The sequence below is a fragment of the Prunus mume genome, linkage group LG7 (genome assembly GCF_029339155.1).
Source record: "Prunus mume cultivar Tortuosa linkage group LG7, ASM2933915v1, whole genome shotgun sequence".
Taxonomy (NCBI): domain Eukaryota; kingdom Viridiplantae; phylum Streptophyta; class Magnoliopsida; order Rosales; family Rosaceae; genus Prunus; species Prunus mume.
Window position 1 is genome coordinate 12,168,719 of NC_142704.1, and position 19,992 is coordinate 12,188,710.

Below are 19,992 nucleotides of genomic sequence, written 5' to 3' on the forward strand. Positions count from 1 at the left end.
AACATTTAGAATTCATGGTATATTGAGAGGTTACAGTTGCAAGGAAACATTGATACTATGATAAGCTTAATGCTTATTAAATAAATCTGTGAAGATGTGGGCTAAAGGATTGTTTATGTTGTAACTTTTTCAATCTTTAGTTTGCAAATGAAACGAACCCTCATAAGTTTTAGAACTTAAAGCTTTGAGCCCACATATGTTGACCATTTTGTTATTATTTTTTATATAACTATTTTGGATAGAAAAGTGATAATGTTCTGTTGTATTTTTCATGTTCTGAAGGTTCTGCTGTATATCTATCTGTTCACAACATTCTTCTGTGTGAGCATGATTGCTGTATGTGTTGGTGCAGATGATAGTTTACACTTGATCTTTGAACTGTAGGTAAGTTCAGTTGTTGACAAGTTTTTAACTTATGCTCCGTCCTTTTGCACATTTGTTTATAACAGTCCTCTTTGTGAGCGTATTTGTGATGGTTTGTTAGGGCAGATGATGGTTTACACTTGATCTCTGAACTTCAGGTAAGTTCAATTGTTGACAAGTTATTAACTGATGCTCTATGGTTTGAACGTTTGCTCATACCAATGCTCTGTGTGAGCATGAGGTTGTCTTTGTGCTTGTTTTTGTTGGTGCAAATGATGATTTACACTTGATCTCTGAACTTCAGGTAAGTTCTAGTGTTGACAAGTTATTAACTGATGCTCTATCCGTTTCACATCTGTTCATAACAATCCTATGTATGCTCATTTGCACCAGTATGTGTTGGTGCAAAGGATGACTGTGTGTTTTTTGTTTTTCGTTGTGGGGTGGGAGGTGTTGATTGTGCAACTAATTGAGTATATTACGATTAGTGATCAATTATTATGTTTGAATGATAATCATTATCTTCTTAAACTATTTTTGAATTATTTTAATTACAATAGTGCAGGTACCGAAAAGCTTCAACTCGCCTTACACCTTTCGCTTTGAAAGCATTGTTGCTATCAGTCATTTATTATCGTCAAAGGTGAACAATGGCTCATCTCATTCTTCCTGATTCTTGGCACTATAGCCTTCACAACCACCATTTTTATGGTTCTTGTTCTTGATTATTTCTATATGGGTTTGAAGCCTTCCAAAGTGAGGTTGAGTTTTAATGGTGAATCTTTTGGTAACTGTTTTTCTCGTTCTTGTGCGAGTTATAGGCAGGTTCTCAGTTTTTAAAATGCATTTTTTCCATTATGTCGAGATGGGGAGAAAGGTAAAAGTGGTTTGGATACTGTTATCTTTACATTTTGGGTTTCATTAATGAATCCTACCGCAATTTCTTTATTGTTGACTTGGGTATTGTTCGGTTCGTTCTCTCTTCTAACCCCGTCCCTCCTTCCCCCGCCGCCCCGCGGTTTCTTTCTCTATGTGAATTAGTTTCTCTGTTTTTTAGAAGTTCATCAAAGGGCCAGATACAATTGTTGTCATTGCTTATTAGAACTTGTATGAAGGCACATCCTTTTGACGAATTTGTGCAATTTCTAAACACATTGAAATTTTCAATTCTGCACTCTACTCTATATCTTCTAATAATGGAGATCAGTACAAAGTTTGGTTGCAGATAATGTTCTTCCCTGTTGTCTTCAGCTGAGTTTTTGTGACTTTTGTCGCCTTAAGCATTTAGTGAGAGATGACGAGAGAGAAGCGCTGGTGCAAAAATTGAGAAAGGAAAGTGTGTTTACTGCTTGTTTTAATCCCAGCCAAAAATTGATGCGTGGACAAATTTCCAGCATTCCTGTTGTAATTTGCAATTACTTTTGACTGATGAATGCAAGTGCTTTCTTCCCATCTTGAGTGGAGAAAATTCTCTAATAAGCTTGATGCATGTATGGATGGATTCTGGTGCCATAACATCCCTGCACAATAAAAAGTTGATGGATGAATAAAGTGAAAAGGCGAGGTTCAATTCTTATATGTAAATTGTTTACCAGGAGGAGTGTTGACTTCAACAAATATGGAGCCAAATAGAAAAATTAAAAAAATCAAGGTCGAAAAGGAAATACGTCAAATAATACAGATTCTCCTTGAGATCAACGTAAACTACTACTCTTTGGCCATAAAGGTTCCCTCCTTTTACTCAATCTACAAAATGTTATTTATTTACTTGAAATGATTTGTTTATTTTTTATTTTTTATTTATTTCGAGAAATGTAATGAAGTCAGTTTTTAACATAAATCTAATTGGAAGGGCCACATTGAGCAACTGTGTGACAACATTGGACTAAATTGACCTATATGATAAAATACAGGGACAACTTTAGTAGTTAACCCTAAATTCTGTTACTAAATTATAACTTTTTCTAGGTAGGTAATTGACGATAATGAACTTTAATAAGGCCCATGTGCGTGTCACACAGTGATTTAAATTCAATCCAATTCATATTTGATTATATTGGATTAGATGATTGGTTTTGATAATGGAAAATGATAATAATAAAATATTAAATATTTATCGTTAGGTTTAATTTAAACATATGAATAGGCATAAATGTAAAATATGAATAAAATATTATAGAAATTTGTTTTGATTCTATAATTAAACATAACTCATTCAAATGACTTAAAATATTCATAATTTTTTCAATTACAAAGACCTACACAAGCAAAATAAGCATGAAACTAATTACATTGAATTGGATTGGATTTGATTTGATTCTCACAAGCCAATCCATGATCCAATAATGTCAGTTTTGGGAATTACGAATCCAATCCAATCTGTCAAATCATCAAAACCAATTAAAATTTGATTGGATTGGATTGGTTAGTTTGGGTGGATTGGGTCGGTCGGTTTGAGCGAATTGGGTCTGTTGATTTGGACGGATTGGATCAGATCTTGCACACCCTTATAAAATTTGATTGATATTGATGAGATTTACACATTAACGTCAATGACATGTTTACTTACTTGTAATAGGGAACTTAGGAATTGGGAAAGTTAGGAATATGTGTGAGATTAACTACTCTCCTACTTAATCTAGTTCCTAGCTTTTCAAGTATTGAATTACAGAGTTTAAAGTGGAATTGCCAACATTTCATTTTTTATGCCTTATGTGTTATTAAGTTTGAAATTGTAAAGACTTTCACATTCATTATAGTAAACGGATTGAAAGTCATGAATGAAAATAATTTTAATATGCATTTCATAATAAATATGGTAGCTTTTTATTAGCAATATTCGTTGCAGTTGTATTTGATTCTCATGTTGGTCCTTGAGTTGCAAAATGGCTTTTGTCGTCCCTAAACTTAGAAAAATAATCATGGCGTCACTTCTATTACCTACTTCCGTCAATTTTGAGGTGTACAATTGAGGGGCAAAACTACTTTGAATGAATACGAAATTGTGAAGCCAGGGCTAAATATGAAATAACATTAAGTCTTTGTAGCAAATCGCTATGTACTTTTTCATTGAATAAATAAAGAGTAAAGTGCCGTTTTACCCCCGAACTAAAAAGTCATTTAATTTAATACTTGTGAAACCTTATATATATATATATATATATATATAATAATATGACCACATTGTTATTTTTCATGATAAATTATTAGGAATAATACTTTTGTAAAAGAATACCTATTTGTTTGATTAAAGTAATGCCATGTACAAAGATATTTACATAAAGGAAACTTACCACCCTAGTTTCTTCACATGTGTAAACTTAGATGACTAAGCTTTTGGTTAAAGCATGAGCTGTGGCATAAGAAGAAAGTAGGATAATCTAGGAAGTCAAGCATATCATTAAACCTACACTCCACCAATCACAAACCATCAAGTTACCGCATTTAACTACTATAAATAGGAACCAATTCCCTTAACTTGTTTTAAAACAACATGCATGGTAATGCATGATAGAGAGAGAGAGAGAGAGAGAGAGAGAGAGAGAGAGAGAGAGAGAGTGGTGATGAAACTCTTGGAGTTTGGTTTGGGTGATAGTACATGAAGATAGGTAGATGGGTTGTCTTGTCAATTTATTTTAAGGGCTCTCAATATTGAGGTGAGTGGTTTATGTGATGTGTTCTAAAAGTTCTTATTTTGTGATAAAATATGAAAACCATGAATTATCGTGGATTTGTTCTATTTACAAATATCTCTCCATTTCAAAGTCAAGCATGTCTAATTTGGTGCAATCTTTCACACTATATTGACTGGAATATTTGTGAAGTATGTTTTATTCTTGGAACATGAGAACTTCAATGTTAGGGTATCCGATGGATAGATGTACCACATGGGAACATATGGCAATAAGGCCAGTAGAGGTCACATGGTTGGTTACGTGCTATGGAGGATAATCGAGATATGAAGGGATGATGTGATATGATCTAGATTGGTGTATCTTTTCATTATATTTTCTAGAGTGTGTAATATGGCATTGCTTGACTGACATATTACATAATCTACTCACTGAGCGGTGGTTGCTCATCCTTCACCCTGTTTAATTTTTCATATGAATTAGTGGGCAAGACAAGGACTAAACCGGTTGAGGTTGAATTAGATGATAGTAATAGAACTTTATTTATTTCTTGTTAAGTTGTAACATTTTGAGAGCTATTTTTATAAGATAATTTTATTTTATGTTTCGGCATCTTTTTATTTTATTTTCTCACTCACCAGGCGCGGGGTTTCCACCAACCCCCGGGTCCGGGGTGTGACAATACTTAAACTAATTAAAGCAACCAATTTAACCTATGTTGTTAAGTTTTTAGAATTTCATCAGCTTTTCTATCTAAAAAGTCACTTGACCTACTATTTGAATTTTTTTAATTACTATTTGACATGACCCACCCTGGATTTTCCCTTGGAATCCGTGACGAACCTTATGCATGTCTTTGCAGATGTCGGGCGTACTTTACTAAAATACCCTTAACCCTAACTGAGAACAGCTAAGGGATTTGACTCATGTTAAAATTCGAGCAATCTCCCTCATAATCGACTCAAAACCCAAAAGAAACTTTGTATATTTTAGATTTATTCAGCCACAAAGATGAGATTACACTTAATCTCTAGGCAACGAAAGCGAAAATTAAAACTTTGAGCATAAAACAAAATCTAACCTAACTATATTGAGGTCTAAAGGGATTGAAGCACCTAGACTATTCGAAATTCTATTAGAAAAAGATTGAAGAGATTACCCTTGTAGTTATATCTGGAGCTAAGCTCTAAAGGTTGATCACTCTAGGGAAGGCCTTCATCCAAAGAGATTCTCCAAGAGAGCCATACAATTGTACGGTCTCTAACTTCATACACACCAAATTAAGAAGATGGAGAATGAGATGAGTAATCACAAGAAGGTGGAGGTGCTAGCACCACCCCTTGTGGTGGTCAACCATGGTGGAGGAGGGGAGGGAGGGATTGGTGTTGTCTTTCTCCTCTCATCATCCAAAACTGTAGGGAGAGATGATGCCCATCATTATCTATTTATAAGCTAGGCCTTCAAGTTGGGTCAACCATGACCCATATCACTTAACAAAACCCATGTGGGTGAAACCCATCTCTTCCTCTTTATATGGCCGGCTTTGGCTTCACCATTGGGCCTCCTGGGCCTTGTCATTTAAGTTGTCACTTACAACGTATGCATGGCCCACAACCTCTGATCTCCAATTTCGAAGTTCCTATAGGTCAACAATAGTCCACGAATCTCCGATTCAGAAATCCATGATAGTACAAGTGAAGGGCAATTGACTAACCTAATCATGGAAGCATCGATTTGGAAGATCTGATTCAATTCTAGATATATAAGTTCCTACATGAGCGGTGGGTGGGATTGATCTAACAGTCCGATCATTCCTTATCAAATGGTGCATAATAGGAGAAACTCCAATTGTCTATCAAATGATGGACTTTCGCCAATCTGAGCATATCATTCTGTTGAGGACAAGATAATTCTAAGCCAAAACGGGCCACCATTAGATGGTCCACGAGCCACCATCATCGGTGGGTGGCTTAAGGAATTTTCCTGCGATGAAAGAAGTTCAAATTGGTGGCAACCCATTACACGAATAGCTCAAGCACATCAAAGGGAGCAATTTTCATAATTGGCTCGATGGGAAAAAGTGGCCGAAAATGGCCTCAAAGTCAAGGTTTTCCAACGAAAACCTTATAATTTCCTGCCATCGATTTGGCTTTTCTAGCGAGCTAATGGCGATAACTCTTGGTTAGCTCTCTTGTTCAACGAGGGGAAAAACCTGACCAAGATCATCTACAAGGATGGGCAAGAATTGCCAGCGGTGGCCTTTGACAGTAAAGGTGCGACAAAGATAACTTTTCAACAGTAAAGGTGTGACAAAGATAACTTTTCAAGCAGGACAACCGGTGTTTCAGGGGTTAATAAGGCATATTGGTGATGAGGCAAAGGTAATGGAGGAGGAGATGAATGTTTGGGTCCAAGAATGCCAGCTATGGTGGCCAGACAACGATGATTGGTCACTAGGAAGTCCAACTATGGCTGCTGTAGGGGGGAGAGAGAGAGAGAGAGAGAGAGAGAGAGAGAGAGAGAGAGTCAGGGTGCGAGGGAAAGGGAAGGGAGAGAAACGAGCTGAAATGAGATTGGGTAGATGGCTTATTGTAAAATTACGAAATTGCCCTAGACTTCTGGTGACCATAAATCTCTCATTATAACTCCAGTTTAAGCCCACTATAGTCTAAGAACTAGTGAAAACGAGCTCCACATAATGGCGCGAGCAAAGAAAATTTTTCAAAATTAATTCCAAACAAAAAGTAGCCCAAAAACCACTTTAAAACGTCAATTCACTCTAAAATTTCGAAAATTAAAAAGAAAATAGGGACAAGATGTTACACTTTTATTATTTAAAACTAAAAAATTTAGAAAAAAAAAATACAAATTTATAAATAAACCCAATCCTAGACATGTATTTATAAAAAAACCCAAGCACTATTTAAACATAGAAACACACCCAAAATCAACCCCAAAGTCAACTTTTTGGGTGTGTTTATAAATGGGTTTTGAGTGTGTGTAATGATGGGTTTTGGGTGTGTTTATAAAGTGTTTTGGGTGTTGGGTTTTTTTATAATTTCAACCTCCATTTTGGGTGTTTTAGTGAGGATGGGGTGAGGATGGGGTGAGGGTTATGGTAGATCATGAGGGCATGGAAAGTTTAGGATGGCCACCCTTCAAATTCCACTAAGTATAGGAGAAGTTATATCGAGATTAGAGTTGGCAATATTGTACACGACCCGTTAACATGACACGAATTCGCACAAAAAATTCAGTATTCGGGTTTGAGTTATCGTGTCGTGTTGATATCGTGTTGACCCGTTAGCCACCCTTTAAGCTAATGGGTCATTTCAGTGCTTATTCGCAAATAAACGAACCAACTCGTTAAGCAGGGGTAATTTTGTAGTTTTCAATCCTTAAAAAAAAAACACCTCATAACCCTTCATCTCTTCATTCCGCGTCGTCTGAGTCTAGGAATCTCCTCCTCTTCGCAGCTTTCTCTCTCTCTCTCTCTCTCTCTCTCTCTCAAGTCTTCATCTTCTCCTTCTTCTTGCACTCTCTCCTATCTCTGTCTTTCAAATCTTCCCCTGCCAAATTTGAATGTTTTTCAAGATATGTCCTTCTTCTTGCAACCCAAAAATTTATTCTTTCTTCATTTGAAGAAGAACCCACCTTCATATAACAAGGCCACCGCAAACAAAGAATTTATGTATAAAAAGTTGAAGTTTGAGGACACAGGGATAAGAACAATACTACAGCCAATTCCACCAAACACAGAATTCGTTTGGAATGATATAGATATTTTCGGCATGTATTATTTGGGAATGATATTTGTTTGGAATGACATGTATTTTTTGGGCATGTATTGTTTGCATTTAAAATTTGTTAAAAAATATAGGTTTTTTAAATTTTTATTAGAAAGTTTATTTTCTTAATGGGTGGAACAGGTTGTGTCGTGTGATTCGCGAATTGTAGTGGGTAGTGTTCGTGTTTGATGTTTTCCACCTATTTTCTTATTGTGTCGTGTCGTGTCAATCTGTTAAGAAAAGTGGGTTGACACGAACACTACAAACACGACACGAATGCTAGGTCTAATCGGGATGGGATGTTGGGATTAAGAACATTTGATTAAAAAGAAAAGAAAAGAATACCAAAGGCGTACTCTTAGGGCTAGTTTTGTAGTTTTTACTATTTTTAAAGGGAATTTTATTTTTAAATATTTTTTGTGTTAGCTTTTATTATTTATTATTTTGGTTAGATGTATTTGACTTTTAGGACTCGTTTGGACTGCTTTTCTTAGAAGTACTTCTCTTTATAAGCGCTTTTATTATAAAGACGTTAAAATTTTCATAAGAAACAGAAGTGCTTCTTGGAAAAGCACTTGGGAGTGCTTCCTGAAGAAGCACATGACAAGTGCTTCTTCAAAAGCATTTTTATGGCTTAAAAGCGCTTCTAAACATTTCGCCAACGTTGTCGAAGCGCTTTTGGTTGTCAAAAAACGCTTTTAACTGTTCTAGAAGCACTCACAAACGGGCCATTATTTTACTCAAAATTACAAATTTACTCTTATTATTAACGAAAAATTGGAAGAAATTCGAAAAATTTAACGACAAAGGTTAATTTGGTTGTTTCAATCAGTTCTGGTGCTAAATTGATTGTTTTTTTGTTTTATTTTTTAGAGAAAGCGATAGAATTTTATTGAAGAAAAGATGTAACTAGTATAAAAATCAAGCTATGTCATCGGGAATTAGGTGAGTGTCTCTACACCAATGAGTTCGGTCATCGGTAAAAAGTGAAGTTTAGTTAAGGTGATAATTCAGAAAGTAAAATGGTTGGAAATCCATAAATAAATTCACATCCCTGGTAGTGTCGTCGTTACTAAATGCACATCCCTAATAGTATGACGTATTTATTCAAATTTCAGATTTATTGACAAAAGAAAAACACGTGACCTTTGCTCCTCACGCGAATCTCATGTGGGGAATTTTGTTTTGTTTGTTTTGGTTGATCAACTGATGTACGAAACTTTGAGTCAGAAGACTGACAACACGCACACACAACCAACCTTACCCCGAGGGCCTAACATTATTATTATTATTTTTTTTTCGGGAGCAAAATGCCTGCATATTAATAAGATTAAAAAAAAAAAGGAAAAAGTAAAAATGCCAAAAATAAAAGAATAATAAAAAATAAAATAACGAAGAGCTTTCTTTCTTTGTTTTCGTTGGAATTGGAGAGAGAGAGAGTGGAGAGAGAGAGAGAGAGAGAGGAGGAGGAGGATAGAATAGTAGATGAGGAGGCATCAGAAACGACGATGACGACGATGAATCAACAACCAATCAAAAAGAAGAAGGGCCGTCCTTCTCTATTGGATCTTCAGAAACGCGCTCTCCTCCAACAACAACAACAAAACCCTGATTTTCTCAACCGCCATCGCCGTCAATCCACTCGCCGGAACCCTACTCCTCCGCCGTCCGATTCCCTCGCCGGCGACGACGACGACGATGAGCGCGCAAAGAAGAAGCATAAGCCCCTTCTCGGGTTTAGTCCCAATTCTGCTCCGACATTGTTGCCGTCTAATTCGGGTTCTTTCGGCTCCGATTCGAACGCAGATGGTGAGGATCCACAGGCCGCTCTCAAGATCAGTACCGTCCATCATGGATCTAATCATATGGTGATTATCATATTACGATAATTAGGCTCAAATCGATGTCGTTGTTGGTTGCCGTTTTTCTTTTTTCCTTGTGATGAAAAAACTAAAATGAAATTTATGGGCTTCTTTTGTTTTTGCTGTACTTTGAGAATTAGCATGTTTAGGGATTTTCGCGCGAAAACTTGAAGCTGTTTTTGGGGAGGGAGAGAGTGGGGATGCGTTTGACTTATTTCAAGTTTTGGGCATTATATTTAATTTTATTAATTTGTTTATTTGAAATCTGGGGTGGGAGGGATTCAGTTTCTCTTTATTTCCTAATTTAAATTTCTTCATAATTCCTTAGTACCATTCTAGTCTATTATATCGTACTATAGAAAGACGCAAACCATTTTGTCTGAAAAAGCTTCAGTTTGTCTTTTCTTGATTTAATTTTCCCTTTTCTTTTTCAATGATGACAGAAATAAAATTGTATTTTCTTGGGAAATTTCATTTCAGCATTGACATAGGTCTTAATGGTTTCTTTGCAGAGCCAGGAGGTTTTGAAAGCGACAGACAGTAGTAGTATACATGGTATCGCACTATTAATCAATCCCAATTTCTTGCTCAAAAGGTATCTTCCTGTGGTTAATTTTAATGAATGTCAACTTTTTTGTTTTTGTGGACAGGGTCGCAGGTGGAGTCTGGTCCCACGACACCTTTGCCAGACAAAAAGTTGTTGGTGTTCATCCTTGATAGGCTTCAAAAGTAAGTGTCTTAGGTTCCAAAGTTGTTGTCTTTTTCATTGACTCTTTGAAATGAAATGGGTTTTCATTGGTTGGTCTCAACTTTCTTGCAGAAAGGACACTCGTGGAGTGTTCTCTGAGCCTGTGGATCCAGAAGAGGTGCGTATTGTTATGTCGAAACTGCTTGTTATGATGTTATTTCTAGCTGGTTTTACGAGTACCCATTTCCTGGTTTGATGTAAATATGTTGGTTCAGCTTCCTGATTATCATGAAATCATTGAGAACCCGATGGATTTTGGAACTGTGAGGATGAAACTAGATCAGGGAGCTTACTCCAACTTGGAACAGTTTGAGGTTCGTATTTCAATTTTGTTCTTGCTTGTTTTGAGTTTTGAGTTTGACACACAGACTCACTCACCAGAGTTGCATGAATGTCACCATCTTCTTGCTTGCTTTCACTCCCCCTTTTTTCCATCTCAGAGTTGGATAAGTAAATTATATGGAATGATTGTTGCCTAAGGTGCCTTTTTAAGTCAAGTTGACCCCGTTGCTAGTAAAAGAAGGCAGATGAATCAAGGACTGAGAACATGATGCAACTTATCATTGTCTTTGGTTTTCAACTTATTGGCCTGGTCTGTTTAGGAACCATTTTGATTATATGGCACTCTAATGTATCACTGAAATCTTAGAAATTGGGATAAATTATTGTGGTTGACCGTGGGTTTATTCTTATGAGAATTCTATTCTAAGTGCCACAAACTCTGATGGTATCTCACTGTTTATGGCGGTGTTCCACTTTGATTTGTTTAGTAAAATTAGTTGATATGTTTTGACAGGAATTTAAGACTTCATGTTTAATTTGTGCAGAAAGATGCGTTTTTGATATGTTCAAATGCAATGCAGTATAATGCACCAGATACTATTTACTTCAGACAGGTTTGGCCCAGCTTCAACTTACATTTCTTCCAATTTAGGGAATTTGATCATTTCTGAAGGTTAATGATGACTTATTTCATTAGGCACGATCTATACAAGAACTCGCAAAAAAGGACTTTGACAATTTGAGGCAAGCCACGGATGATTGTGACCCCAAACCAAAACTTGCGAGGAGAGGAAGGCCACCTGGGAAGAGCATGAAAAAGTCAATTGATGGGTCTCCACTTGATCGTGTAGGTCCTCAAACTACATCTGAAACAACTCTTGCTTCTGGAGGAGAGAATCCTAGCTTGTCCAACGCTTACAATTTAAGAAGACCTGCTTCACAGAACATACGGTCTTCTGATGTGTTAAACAGGGCTCCCAATGGGTCTTTTAGTGGTGAAACAAGTTGGTTGTCTGGATGGGAGAATGAATTTCCAAGTATGTGATTTCAACTGAGTGTGCTCCACTGTTGTGTACTCTTTTTTCAATTTCAGTTTCTTTCTTGATTTTGTTTTGATTGTCTAGTTCATTCAACACCCACTGAGCCTTTTTTTCTTCTTTGGTTGCAGCTTCGGTATTGAGAAGTGTGCAAAAGTATGGGATGAAACAGTTTACCGTAGATGAGAATAGACGTGACACTTATGCCCAAGCTCTGGCTTCTGGGAATGAACCATCTATGTTCACTGGTCTTGAAGGAGAGTGGAAGCAACTTGTGGCGGTATGTATAATGAGAAATTTCTTGTATTGTCTTCTGCATGGCAGACTGGAATTGGTTAGTAATGTGCAAGATGACAGGGTAAAAAAGAAAAAAATAGAACAACGGATTTGCTAATATGGCTACTATAGATGCCAAATCTCATGGCTTGATTAATGTATCATCTTGTCTTGCATGTGAATATGATAAGATTGTTTATTTACAGGGGAATGGTATGTCTTTTTCATAAATTTATAAAATAACAATAGCTCAGATTTACTTTTTATTCGTGGGACTTGTATAAAGATTTGATTTTTGTATAACATGATCTCTTATTTTTTAATTTATTATTTTCTTAAAATAAACCAGGTAGGTGTACACTTTGAGCATGGTTATGCAAGGAGTCTAGCTCGATTTGCTGCAAATCTTGGACCTGTTGCTTGGAAGGTTGCTTCAAAAAAAATTGGCAGTGTTTTGCCTAGTGGACTCAAGTTTGGTCCGGGATGGATAGGAGAAAATGAGTCATCAACGTTGCAGCAGTTTTCAATCTGCGAGAGGGGAGAAGAGAAGGTTCAATGCTACCCTGCATCTAATGACCATACAGACAGACTTCTACCTCAAAGTACATCAGGCTCAAATCCCGTTGTTACACATAGATTTTCGCAGCAAAGCCGTGACAACATGGAAAGTAGGAGAGAATTGAGTTTCCACAATGAGTTGGCGTCACTTAACAGCGGTGTTTGTGGGATAAGACCTGTGCCTCCTTTCCTGGTTCGGCAGAGTTCCGCAAATCACTCTGGTAACTTTAGTTGCACTTCTAGTAGGTTTATGTCTTCTATATGTTTTAGCTCAAACTGAGAATGTTAATGTGCCTGCCAAATTAACAGGGAAGCCAAGTTCAACCGACACTTCAATGCCTTCGCAAATGCTCGGCATGGTTTCGGATGGCAACACCATCATCCATCAAATGCCGACTAAGGATAGTGCTTCAAACGAAGCCAAACAGTTGGAAGTTTCAAGTAGATCAAAATCTAACAATGTGCTTGGTGGGGAAGCATCTTGGCATGGCCCATCCATATACAATAAACAGGTTTCTTATACATTCCCCTCTGACCTGAACGTCAAACTTGGTGCACCGGGCTCACCCGGTTCCGTTGTTCAAATCGGTTTGCAACAGCAGCCAGATTTAGCTTTGCAGCTTTGATCGGAGCCCCGTAGCGTATATAGACAATAATAGTAGGGATTACATTAACACGTTGGGGCTCTTTTTTCGTATTTCTTTCTGATTAAAAATTGTTATGAAGGTCGCTTTCTGATTGCCGCAAGGAATCATGACAAATTCACAGTGGTAGGGCAAAGTTTTTGTACAGATTAATCATTTTTATGTTAAAATCTATTGGTTTAGCAATTTAATCCATAATGCATTATTATTGGTCATTGAATTTTGAGTTTGGCCTCTTCCGAAAAATCTCCTCAACCCAGGAACGGTACTGAGCCAAATAGCAGAAGAAATTGGGTTATTAATACATAAGTCGATTTGAAAATTTTCGACATGCAGAAGAAATTGTTAACCAAATTATCATAATTGTTTGTTTGTTAGATCCCGTTGTGTAATGTTTATGGGATGAAATCACAAAATGGACCAAGTAATCACAAGAAATCACCAATTCTCTAATGCTATTATTTTAAAACAGAATCGTTAAGAATTTCTGTATTGAAAGGATTATTGGATTCGATTTTGAAATCCAGGTCTTGATAGATTTGTTCACTGTTCTTTTAACACACAAAAGAAATTAAGGAAGAATATCTCTAAGACAACCAACCAACCAATTTCAAGTGCTGAAAATGAAATAATAAATTAAAATTGTCAAAACAAAAAATTTAATTTCACAAAATGGAGATGCGGGGTATCGATCCCCGTACCTCTCGCATGCTAAGCGAGCGCTCTACCATCTGAGCTACATCCCCTTATTTGATATTTTAGTTGATTGCTCCGACTTTATAACATCATATTTTCTAATTAATCATTAAAAGACTTGTTAATGGGCCAACACCTAGCGTGATTTCAAAATGGCTTTCCAGGATTGCAGGTTGGAATTGCGATTGGAAGTGAGAATATCGGGTTGAATTCCAGTCCTGTCGGTTAATAATATCAACTTTATCAAATAATTTATTGGGACTTCCCTCATGTTAAGGTGAAGCAGAAGCAAAATTACTTTTCTAATCAATATAAGTTGATCTTTTTTTTTTCTTTTATACAAGGGATATTGATGAGGGGGGAATCAAACCTACGACTTCAGGTGCATGGTACGGTTTAGACGTACATTTTCTTCAGGTTAATTTATTCCCTCTAATACTAATACTATAATAGAGTCTCTACTACAACTAATGGCTTCTGGTGTGACACATAATATGATCATTTCTTATTTGTTACAACTTAGTTACGAACTTGCAAATAAAAAGTATTATCACATGAGTGATGAGTCGAAAGTAGCTAGTTGATAAAATATTGCATGCATCAACATCAATTCAGCGATGCTTTTTTGCGTGGTCTAGAAAAGAGACGTGCATGTGGGAGAAGGAAGGAAAGCCCAGAATATTGACATTGCTTGATTGAAGAGTCTGAGACAGAGACAGAGACAGAGACAGCCAGCTCTTTCACTATTATTCTTTTCTGTTCTTTTTGTTTCTTCTATTAATTCTTGGTTTTCTTTCTATTTTTTTGGGGGTGATTCTTTTCAAAGCTAAAACAGATATTCATGCTTAAATAAATATTAAAAGAAGAAAAGAAAGCCCAAACCAATAAAAATAAGGGATTCTTCTATCTAAGTCCAAAATCTCTAGCTGTCATTGGATTGAGTCCACACCTTTTTTCTTGTAGATTTGAGTCCATTGACTTTTATTAATTTCTTCTTGTGTCAATTTTACCCTTTGAGGTAAGAAAAGAACATGAATTAAAAATCCAAATTAATGTATCGATTCTTTCCTTCTAAATGGATTTCATATTTTAAATTTTGAATCCTTCTATTGCCGCCATAACACATATGTACCCAAAAAAAAAAAAAAAAAAAAACATTTCGTCAAGTAAAATACTTTAACAATTAACTATTGCAATATTTACCTAATATATAGATAAAATATAATTTAAGTCATGAAAGTAATGACCCATATATTTTATCTTACAATGAAATTAAGACCCATAGGCAAGCACCAACATAAAACCACCCATCCATAAGGTTGATTTGTGAGGATTCAAGCATATGAACAAATAAAAAAAAGTTCATATAAAACAATGAAAGTAGGAGTATTATTGATGATGTCTTCCCAACAAATATTTACCTCATTACTAGGTAAATATGAGATAATATACCTAATTATTAGGTAAATATAAGATAATGTACCTAATTACTAGGTAAATATAAGATAATGTACCTCATTACTAGTTAAATATAAGATAATATACCTAAATACTAGGTAAATAAAGACAGATCACAAACAACCAACATACATGGAATTGTAGTATCTGGTGTAAGCCTTTGCAGACATCCCACTCAACCTTATCGCTTTTTGCCAATCGAATATAAGCCCCGACCTATAAGCTATTCAACCCAAAAGAATTACAACCACAAAGACCCAATATCCAACCCTATCACTTTGCATACCTCACCTTGCAAATTATAAGCAACATGATAAATACCCAGTTAGAAAATCAATCAAACAAGGATTTTGGTTTCGAATGAAACTCACGATGCCGATTATAGAAGAGTCATCCCACTCAACCAACATACATGGAATTGTAGTATCTGGTGTAAGCCTTTGCAGACATCCCACTCAACCTTATCGCTTTTTGCCAATCGAATATAAGCCCCGACCTATAAGCTATTCAACCCAAAAGAATTACAACCACAAAGACCCAATATCCAACCCTATCACTTTGCATACCTCACCTTGCAAATTATAAGCAACATGATAAATACCCAGTTAGAAAATCAATCAAACAAGGATTTTGGTTTCGAATGAAACTCACGATGCCGATTATAGAAGAGTCATCCCACTCAACCAACATACATGGAATTGTAGTATCTGGTGTAAGCCTTTGCAGACATCCCACTCAACCTTATCGCTTTTTGCCAATCGAATATAAGCCCCGACCTATAAGCCATTCAACCCAAAAGAATTACAACCACAAAGACCCAATATCCAACCCTATCACTTTGCATACCTCACCTTGCAAATTATAAGCAACATGATAAATACCCAGTTAGAAAATCAATCAAACAAGGATTTTGGTTTCGAATGAAACTCACGATGCCGATTATAGAAGAGTCATAGGGTACGTGATAGCTGACTTCTTGGAGAAGTTGGAGGGCTTAATGAGAAAAGAATTTGGCTCCACTGACTTGTTGGGGAAGTTGCAAAGATTGTGGCTGTGAGAGAGTCCGAATTGGTTTAGGGTAGACAATATCATAAAAGTTAATTACCTTATTTAATTTTTAGGGGCATGATGGGAATAATTAAGTAATTTTAAAATGAAAAAAATAATACGTAAATATCAAAAAATTAAAAAAGGAATGTAATCATACATAACACAAAAGTCAAAGGACTTATATCAACAACAACAACTACAAGGATGTCATCCAAATTCTATTTTTGATTTTGGACTTATACCGAATTTTTTATAAAAAATAAAATGAAGAAAATAAAGCCATATGATGAACAGATCCAACAAGAAATTGAATGAATGAATCCCACCTGATATCACTACTTTACATTAATCTGTATTTCTATGCCTTACAATTTGCTGTACACACCAACACGATCGAGACCTCCAGCTCTAGCTCTAGCTCTGTGCACTTTGTTTCACACAAAGAAAAGAAAAAAACTAACATTAATTCCAAAATCAATAGTTCAAGTTTGCCACAACATTCTGTAGCCGCCATTGTTGGACGTGGGAGACCCAAACCATCTCTGCGTCAACATCTTCAACCGTTCATCTCTAACCTCACAGAACATGTCAGCCCACCCTTTGGGCTCCACCGGCTCAAACCCTAATCCTGGTGTCCTGTCCTTGGACTTGGGGTTCAGCGCCTGCGTCCAATCCACCACATACGCAGACACCCGTCTTCGAAACTTTGTCCGAAACTCCGGCCACGCCTGGTACTTGTAGTGGTTCACCACCCCCTCCTCCATGCTTAACTTCCTTGATCTGTACCCTTTCTTCATCTCAAAATGATGTATCACGTTTAGCAACGAATAATCCACGGCGTCCAGTAGCACCATAGATTTGTGCCTCTGCTCGAACCGCCTCCGGCACGTGTACCCCTGAGTCACGCCTTCCGCCGGGTGCGTTTTCCTATTCGACGGTCCAAAATCGTTGCACTTGATGGTAACCTGACCAACGGCAACATATTTATTATTATTTTCCCGATTATTGTGTTCGGGTAACCAAGATTTGATCATGTGCTTGGAGGGTTGGGCCGAGTGAGCCCATGAATATGGCGCGAACACAAACTCGTCGACGTCAATGTACAACACCCACTTGCACAAATGCTTGGCGTATATGGCGCTGTGTGAGAAGCCGGCTTCTTGAGTCTTCGGCCAAACCCAAAACAGCGTCGTTATGTTGTAGCCCTCCTGCTGCAGCCCCAAAACGACACTCTCCAGATTGTCGTCGCTGTCGTTGTCGTACAGGATGAAGTAGTCGACTCCGATTTTGGAATGGTAAATCACCCACTCCCTCAGGAACTTTGCCACGTTGTAAACCATTGTACACGCGCACACATCGTGATCCGGATCAGGCTTCGACGACGTCGTTTGTGTGGTCGTCAGTCTAGTCCTAGGCCGAGGGCGAGTGTAATAGGCAACGGATGGGAGCACCACATGTCCGTCAACGATCTCTAGTGAGATTTTGAATTTGGTCACATCTTGAAGACGTCGTTCCTCCTGCTGCTGCTGCTGCTGCTGCTGCTGCTCGTTATAGTAGATGGTGTCTTCTAACTCCATTAAGTTCGGGTGCTGGCACCTGAACACCTCTTGCGTCGAGCTCGTAACGGCGGTTTTCAGGGAGTTCTTGTCGCTGTCGCCAAACACGCACCTGAACTCGCTCGGAGGTCTGTTGACGCCCTGACGGTGGTTCAGCCCCTTGACGAACACGACGACGTCGTTTTCGGTGGAAATTGACTCGTAGACGAGAAAGTTCCACCGGATCAGCTCAGGGGAACCTGGACCCGGAGCCCGCTTGTCCTTCTCCTCGCTCCTCTCCAGCACCGGCTGATAAAACGGCCGGAGATGCTTCACACTCTTGGGCATCGGACATGTGAGGGTCGTCCGGTTGGAAAACGGCAGCGTTTTGGAGAATCTGACCGGCGAAGTGTCGTTGTTCTGGAAGAGGCAGACGTAGGTGTCGTTGGCGGCTGAGATCGGAGTGTGCGGCGAGACGACGACGAGGAGCTCCCATGCGGGAAAGAGAATGGAGACGGTGGAGATGGCGGAGTGGTTGATGATGATGGAGGAGACGTGGAGGGCGCGATGAGTGGCGGGAAGCTGAGGGTGGTGATTATCATTGTGGAAGATTGCGTAGTTGATGTTGATGTTGTCGCTGGCGATTGGGAAGTGTTGGATTAATTGAGTGGTGCGGGAGAGGTGGAGAGAGAAGGAGGCGAAGAGGTAGAGGGAGGCAAAGGCGAAGAAGAGTAAAGCGGGGAGTGTAGGGCGCATGGCTTCTCGGAGGCAAAGGGAGAGAGACAGAAACGAAGGAGGCCGAGAAGAAGAAGAAGAAGGTGGAGACGGCGAGAGCACCTGCAATTCCTTTATATGATGGCTCATCGTCGATTGAGATTCGATTCGAATGAGAAATGTTTTTATATTTTCTTAATTTTGGGGGAAATATCTGGGTTTGAGAGAGACAGAGAGAGAGTGAGAATGGAAATGGCGTTTGGGTTTTATTTCTTTACAAGAAGAGGTCAAATTCTGGTGGGACAAGGATTCCTAGTTGGGTCAGGAAATCTAATACAGGCGGCTTCTTCTTTTCTACCACTTGTACTAATTCCTTCTGTCTTGATACTACGTCGTTTTCTTATCTACTAATACACATCTAGTAAGGTAGATTTGAGGCCCTTCATCTTGCCACTTGTTATAACTTTTTTATTTTGTCAATCAATTGTTATGACGTAAGACGCAAAATTTATTCAATACACAAAAGTTGGTTAATTTAGTGCCCCCTTGAACTTTTGCTTTCGTGTCAATTAATCCCCTCCAAAACTTGTAATTTCAACACCAACAATGCTTGGTGTTACAACCAGTAATGATATTGTTACACGTGTCATTGTTTTCAAAATTTTAGATGGAATGTTTGAGTGGTGTTGTTTGTTAGAGTTATATATGTTAAAATAGAATGAGTGTCTCGTGTCGTTGCATGTTTAACAAATGTAATCAAAATAACTTACACAAGCATATTTCACCATATTAATGGTGGATGATTTGAATACATGACCTCGGGTGTATGAATAATTACTATTAAGAATCTGAGTTATAAACACTTTGAAACCCTATATTATTAAGTTTGTACCAAATAAATCTTTCGTTGATAATTCGTCTCTTTTTCTCCTCAAAATCTTCTTTTATTGATCTTCATTAAATAAATCATGCATTAAAAATTGAAACACAAATGGAGAGCTCCCTATCATCAGGTACATCAGTGAGGTTCATTAATGTATAGTGGTGGAATTCATGTTCTATCTCAATGAAAGAAGAAAAGAAAAAAAAAGCAGGCTTCACTGCTGGCCTTAATTTGGAATCTCCCCTTTTTTTCTTTTTTCGCTTTTCCATTTCAATGATGAATTCGTCATTTATGTCTCTTTTAATATTTCTGAAATTCCGGATTCCTTCAATATTTCTGGGGCAAGTTGCTTAGAAAGCAACACAATTGAGGTCCAATTTTTACCCCAGAAACTGCCTAATATTTCCTTGCTTGTGAGGATAAAAGCATACTTTCGATGAGATGAACATATTGATTATGACTTGAT

The 19,992-nt window shown here is 37.6% G+C and overlaps 2 protein-coding genes and 4 non-coding genes across 7 annotated transcripts; 4 read left to right on the forward strand and 2 right to left on the reverse strand.

The window, feature by feature from the left end:
- The first annotated feature begins 357 nt into the window (after positions 1-357).
- On the forward strand, positions 358-420 carry LOC148915477 (small nucleolar RNA snoR101). Its single transcript, XR_016122417.1, has one exon. It is a non-coding gene; the product is annotated as a small nucleolar RNA snoR101 (small nucleolar RNA).
- A 74-nt stretch (positions 421-494) lies between these two features.
- Positions 495-557, forward strand: LOC148915478 (small nucleolar RNA snoR101). Its single transcript, XR_016122415.1, has one exon. It is a non-coding gene; the product is annotated as a small nucleolar RNA snoR101 (small nucleolar RNA).
- An 83-nt stretch (positions 558-640) lies between these two features.
- LOC148915479 (small nucleolar RNA snoR101) lies at positions 641-703 on the forward strand. The gene has a single exon (XR_016122416.1). It is a non-coding gene; the product is annotated as a small nucleolar RNA snoR101 (small nucleolar RNA).
- Positions 704-9,176: 8,473 nt separating this feature from the next.
- Positions 9,177-13,381, forward strand: LOC103336667 (uncharacterized). 2 transcript variants are annotated; one of them, XM_008239756.3, is made up of 10 exons: positions 9,177-9,592; positions 10,158-10,200; positions 10,296-10,374; positions 10,466-10,511; positions 10,609-10,707; positions 11,221-11,289; positions 11,373-11,712; positions 11,844-11,992; positions 12,338-12,767; positions 12,856-13,381. In XM_008239756.3, exons 1-10 carry the CDS (start codon positions 9,482-9,484, stop codon positions 13,170-13,172), a joined length of 1,683 nt encoding a protein of 560 aa, XP_008237978.2. In that variant the 5' UTR covers positions 9,177-9,481; the 3' UTR covers positions 13,173-13,381. The 2 variants fall into 2 exon arrangements, with proteins under 2 accessions (XP_008237978.2, XP_008237976.2); XM_008239754.2 differs by having other exon boundaries at positions 9,185-9,651.
- A 482-nt stretch (positions 13,382-13,863) lies between these two features.
- On the reverse strand, positions 13,864-13,936 carry TRNAA-AGC (transfer RNA alanine (anticodon AGC)). The gene has a single exon. It is a non-coding gene; the product is annotated as a tRNA-Ala (tRNA).
- A 2,765-nt stretch (positions 13,937-16,701) lies between these two features.
- Positions 16,702-18,981, reverse strand: LOC103336668 (glycosyltransferase family protein (DUF23)). The gene has a single exon (XM_008239757.3). The coding sequence runs from the start codon at positions 18,791-18,793 to the stop codon at positions 16,877-16,879; it is 1,917 nt and encodes a 638-aa protein (XP_008237979.2). The 5' UTR covers positions 18,794-18,981; the 3' UTR covers positions 16,702-16,876.
- Positions 18,982-19,992: the final 1,011 nt, after the last annotated feature.

Coding starts and splice junctions, on each gene's coding strand:
- LOC103336667 (XM_008239754.2), top strand. CDS start 9,292: ATGACGACGATGAATCAACAACCAATCAAAAAGAAGAAGGGCCGTCCT. Junction 11,713..11,843: donor ATGGGAGAATGAATTTCCAA/GTATGTGATTTC, acceptor CTTTGGTTGCAG/CTTCGGTATTGAGAAGTGTG. Junction 11,993..12,337: donor AGTGGAAGCAACTTGTGGCG/GTATGTATAATG, acceptor AAAATAAACCAG/GTAGGTGTACACTTTGAGCA.
- LOC103336668 (XM_008239757.3), bottom strand. CDS start 18,793: ATGAGCCATCATATAAAGGAATTGCAGGTGCTCTCGCCGTCTCCACCT.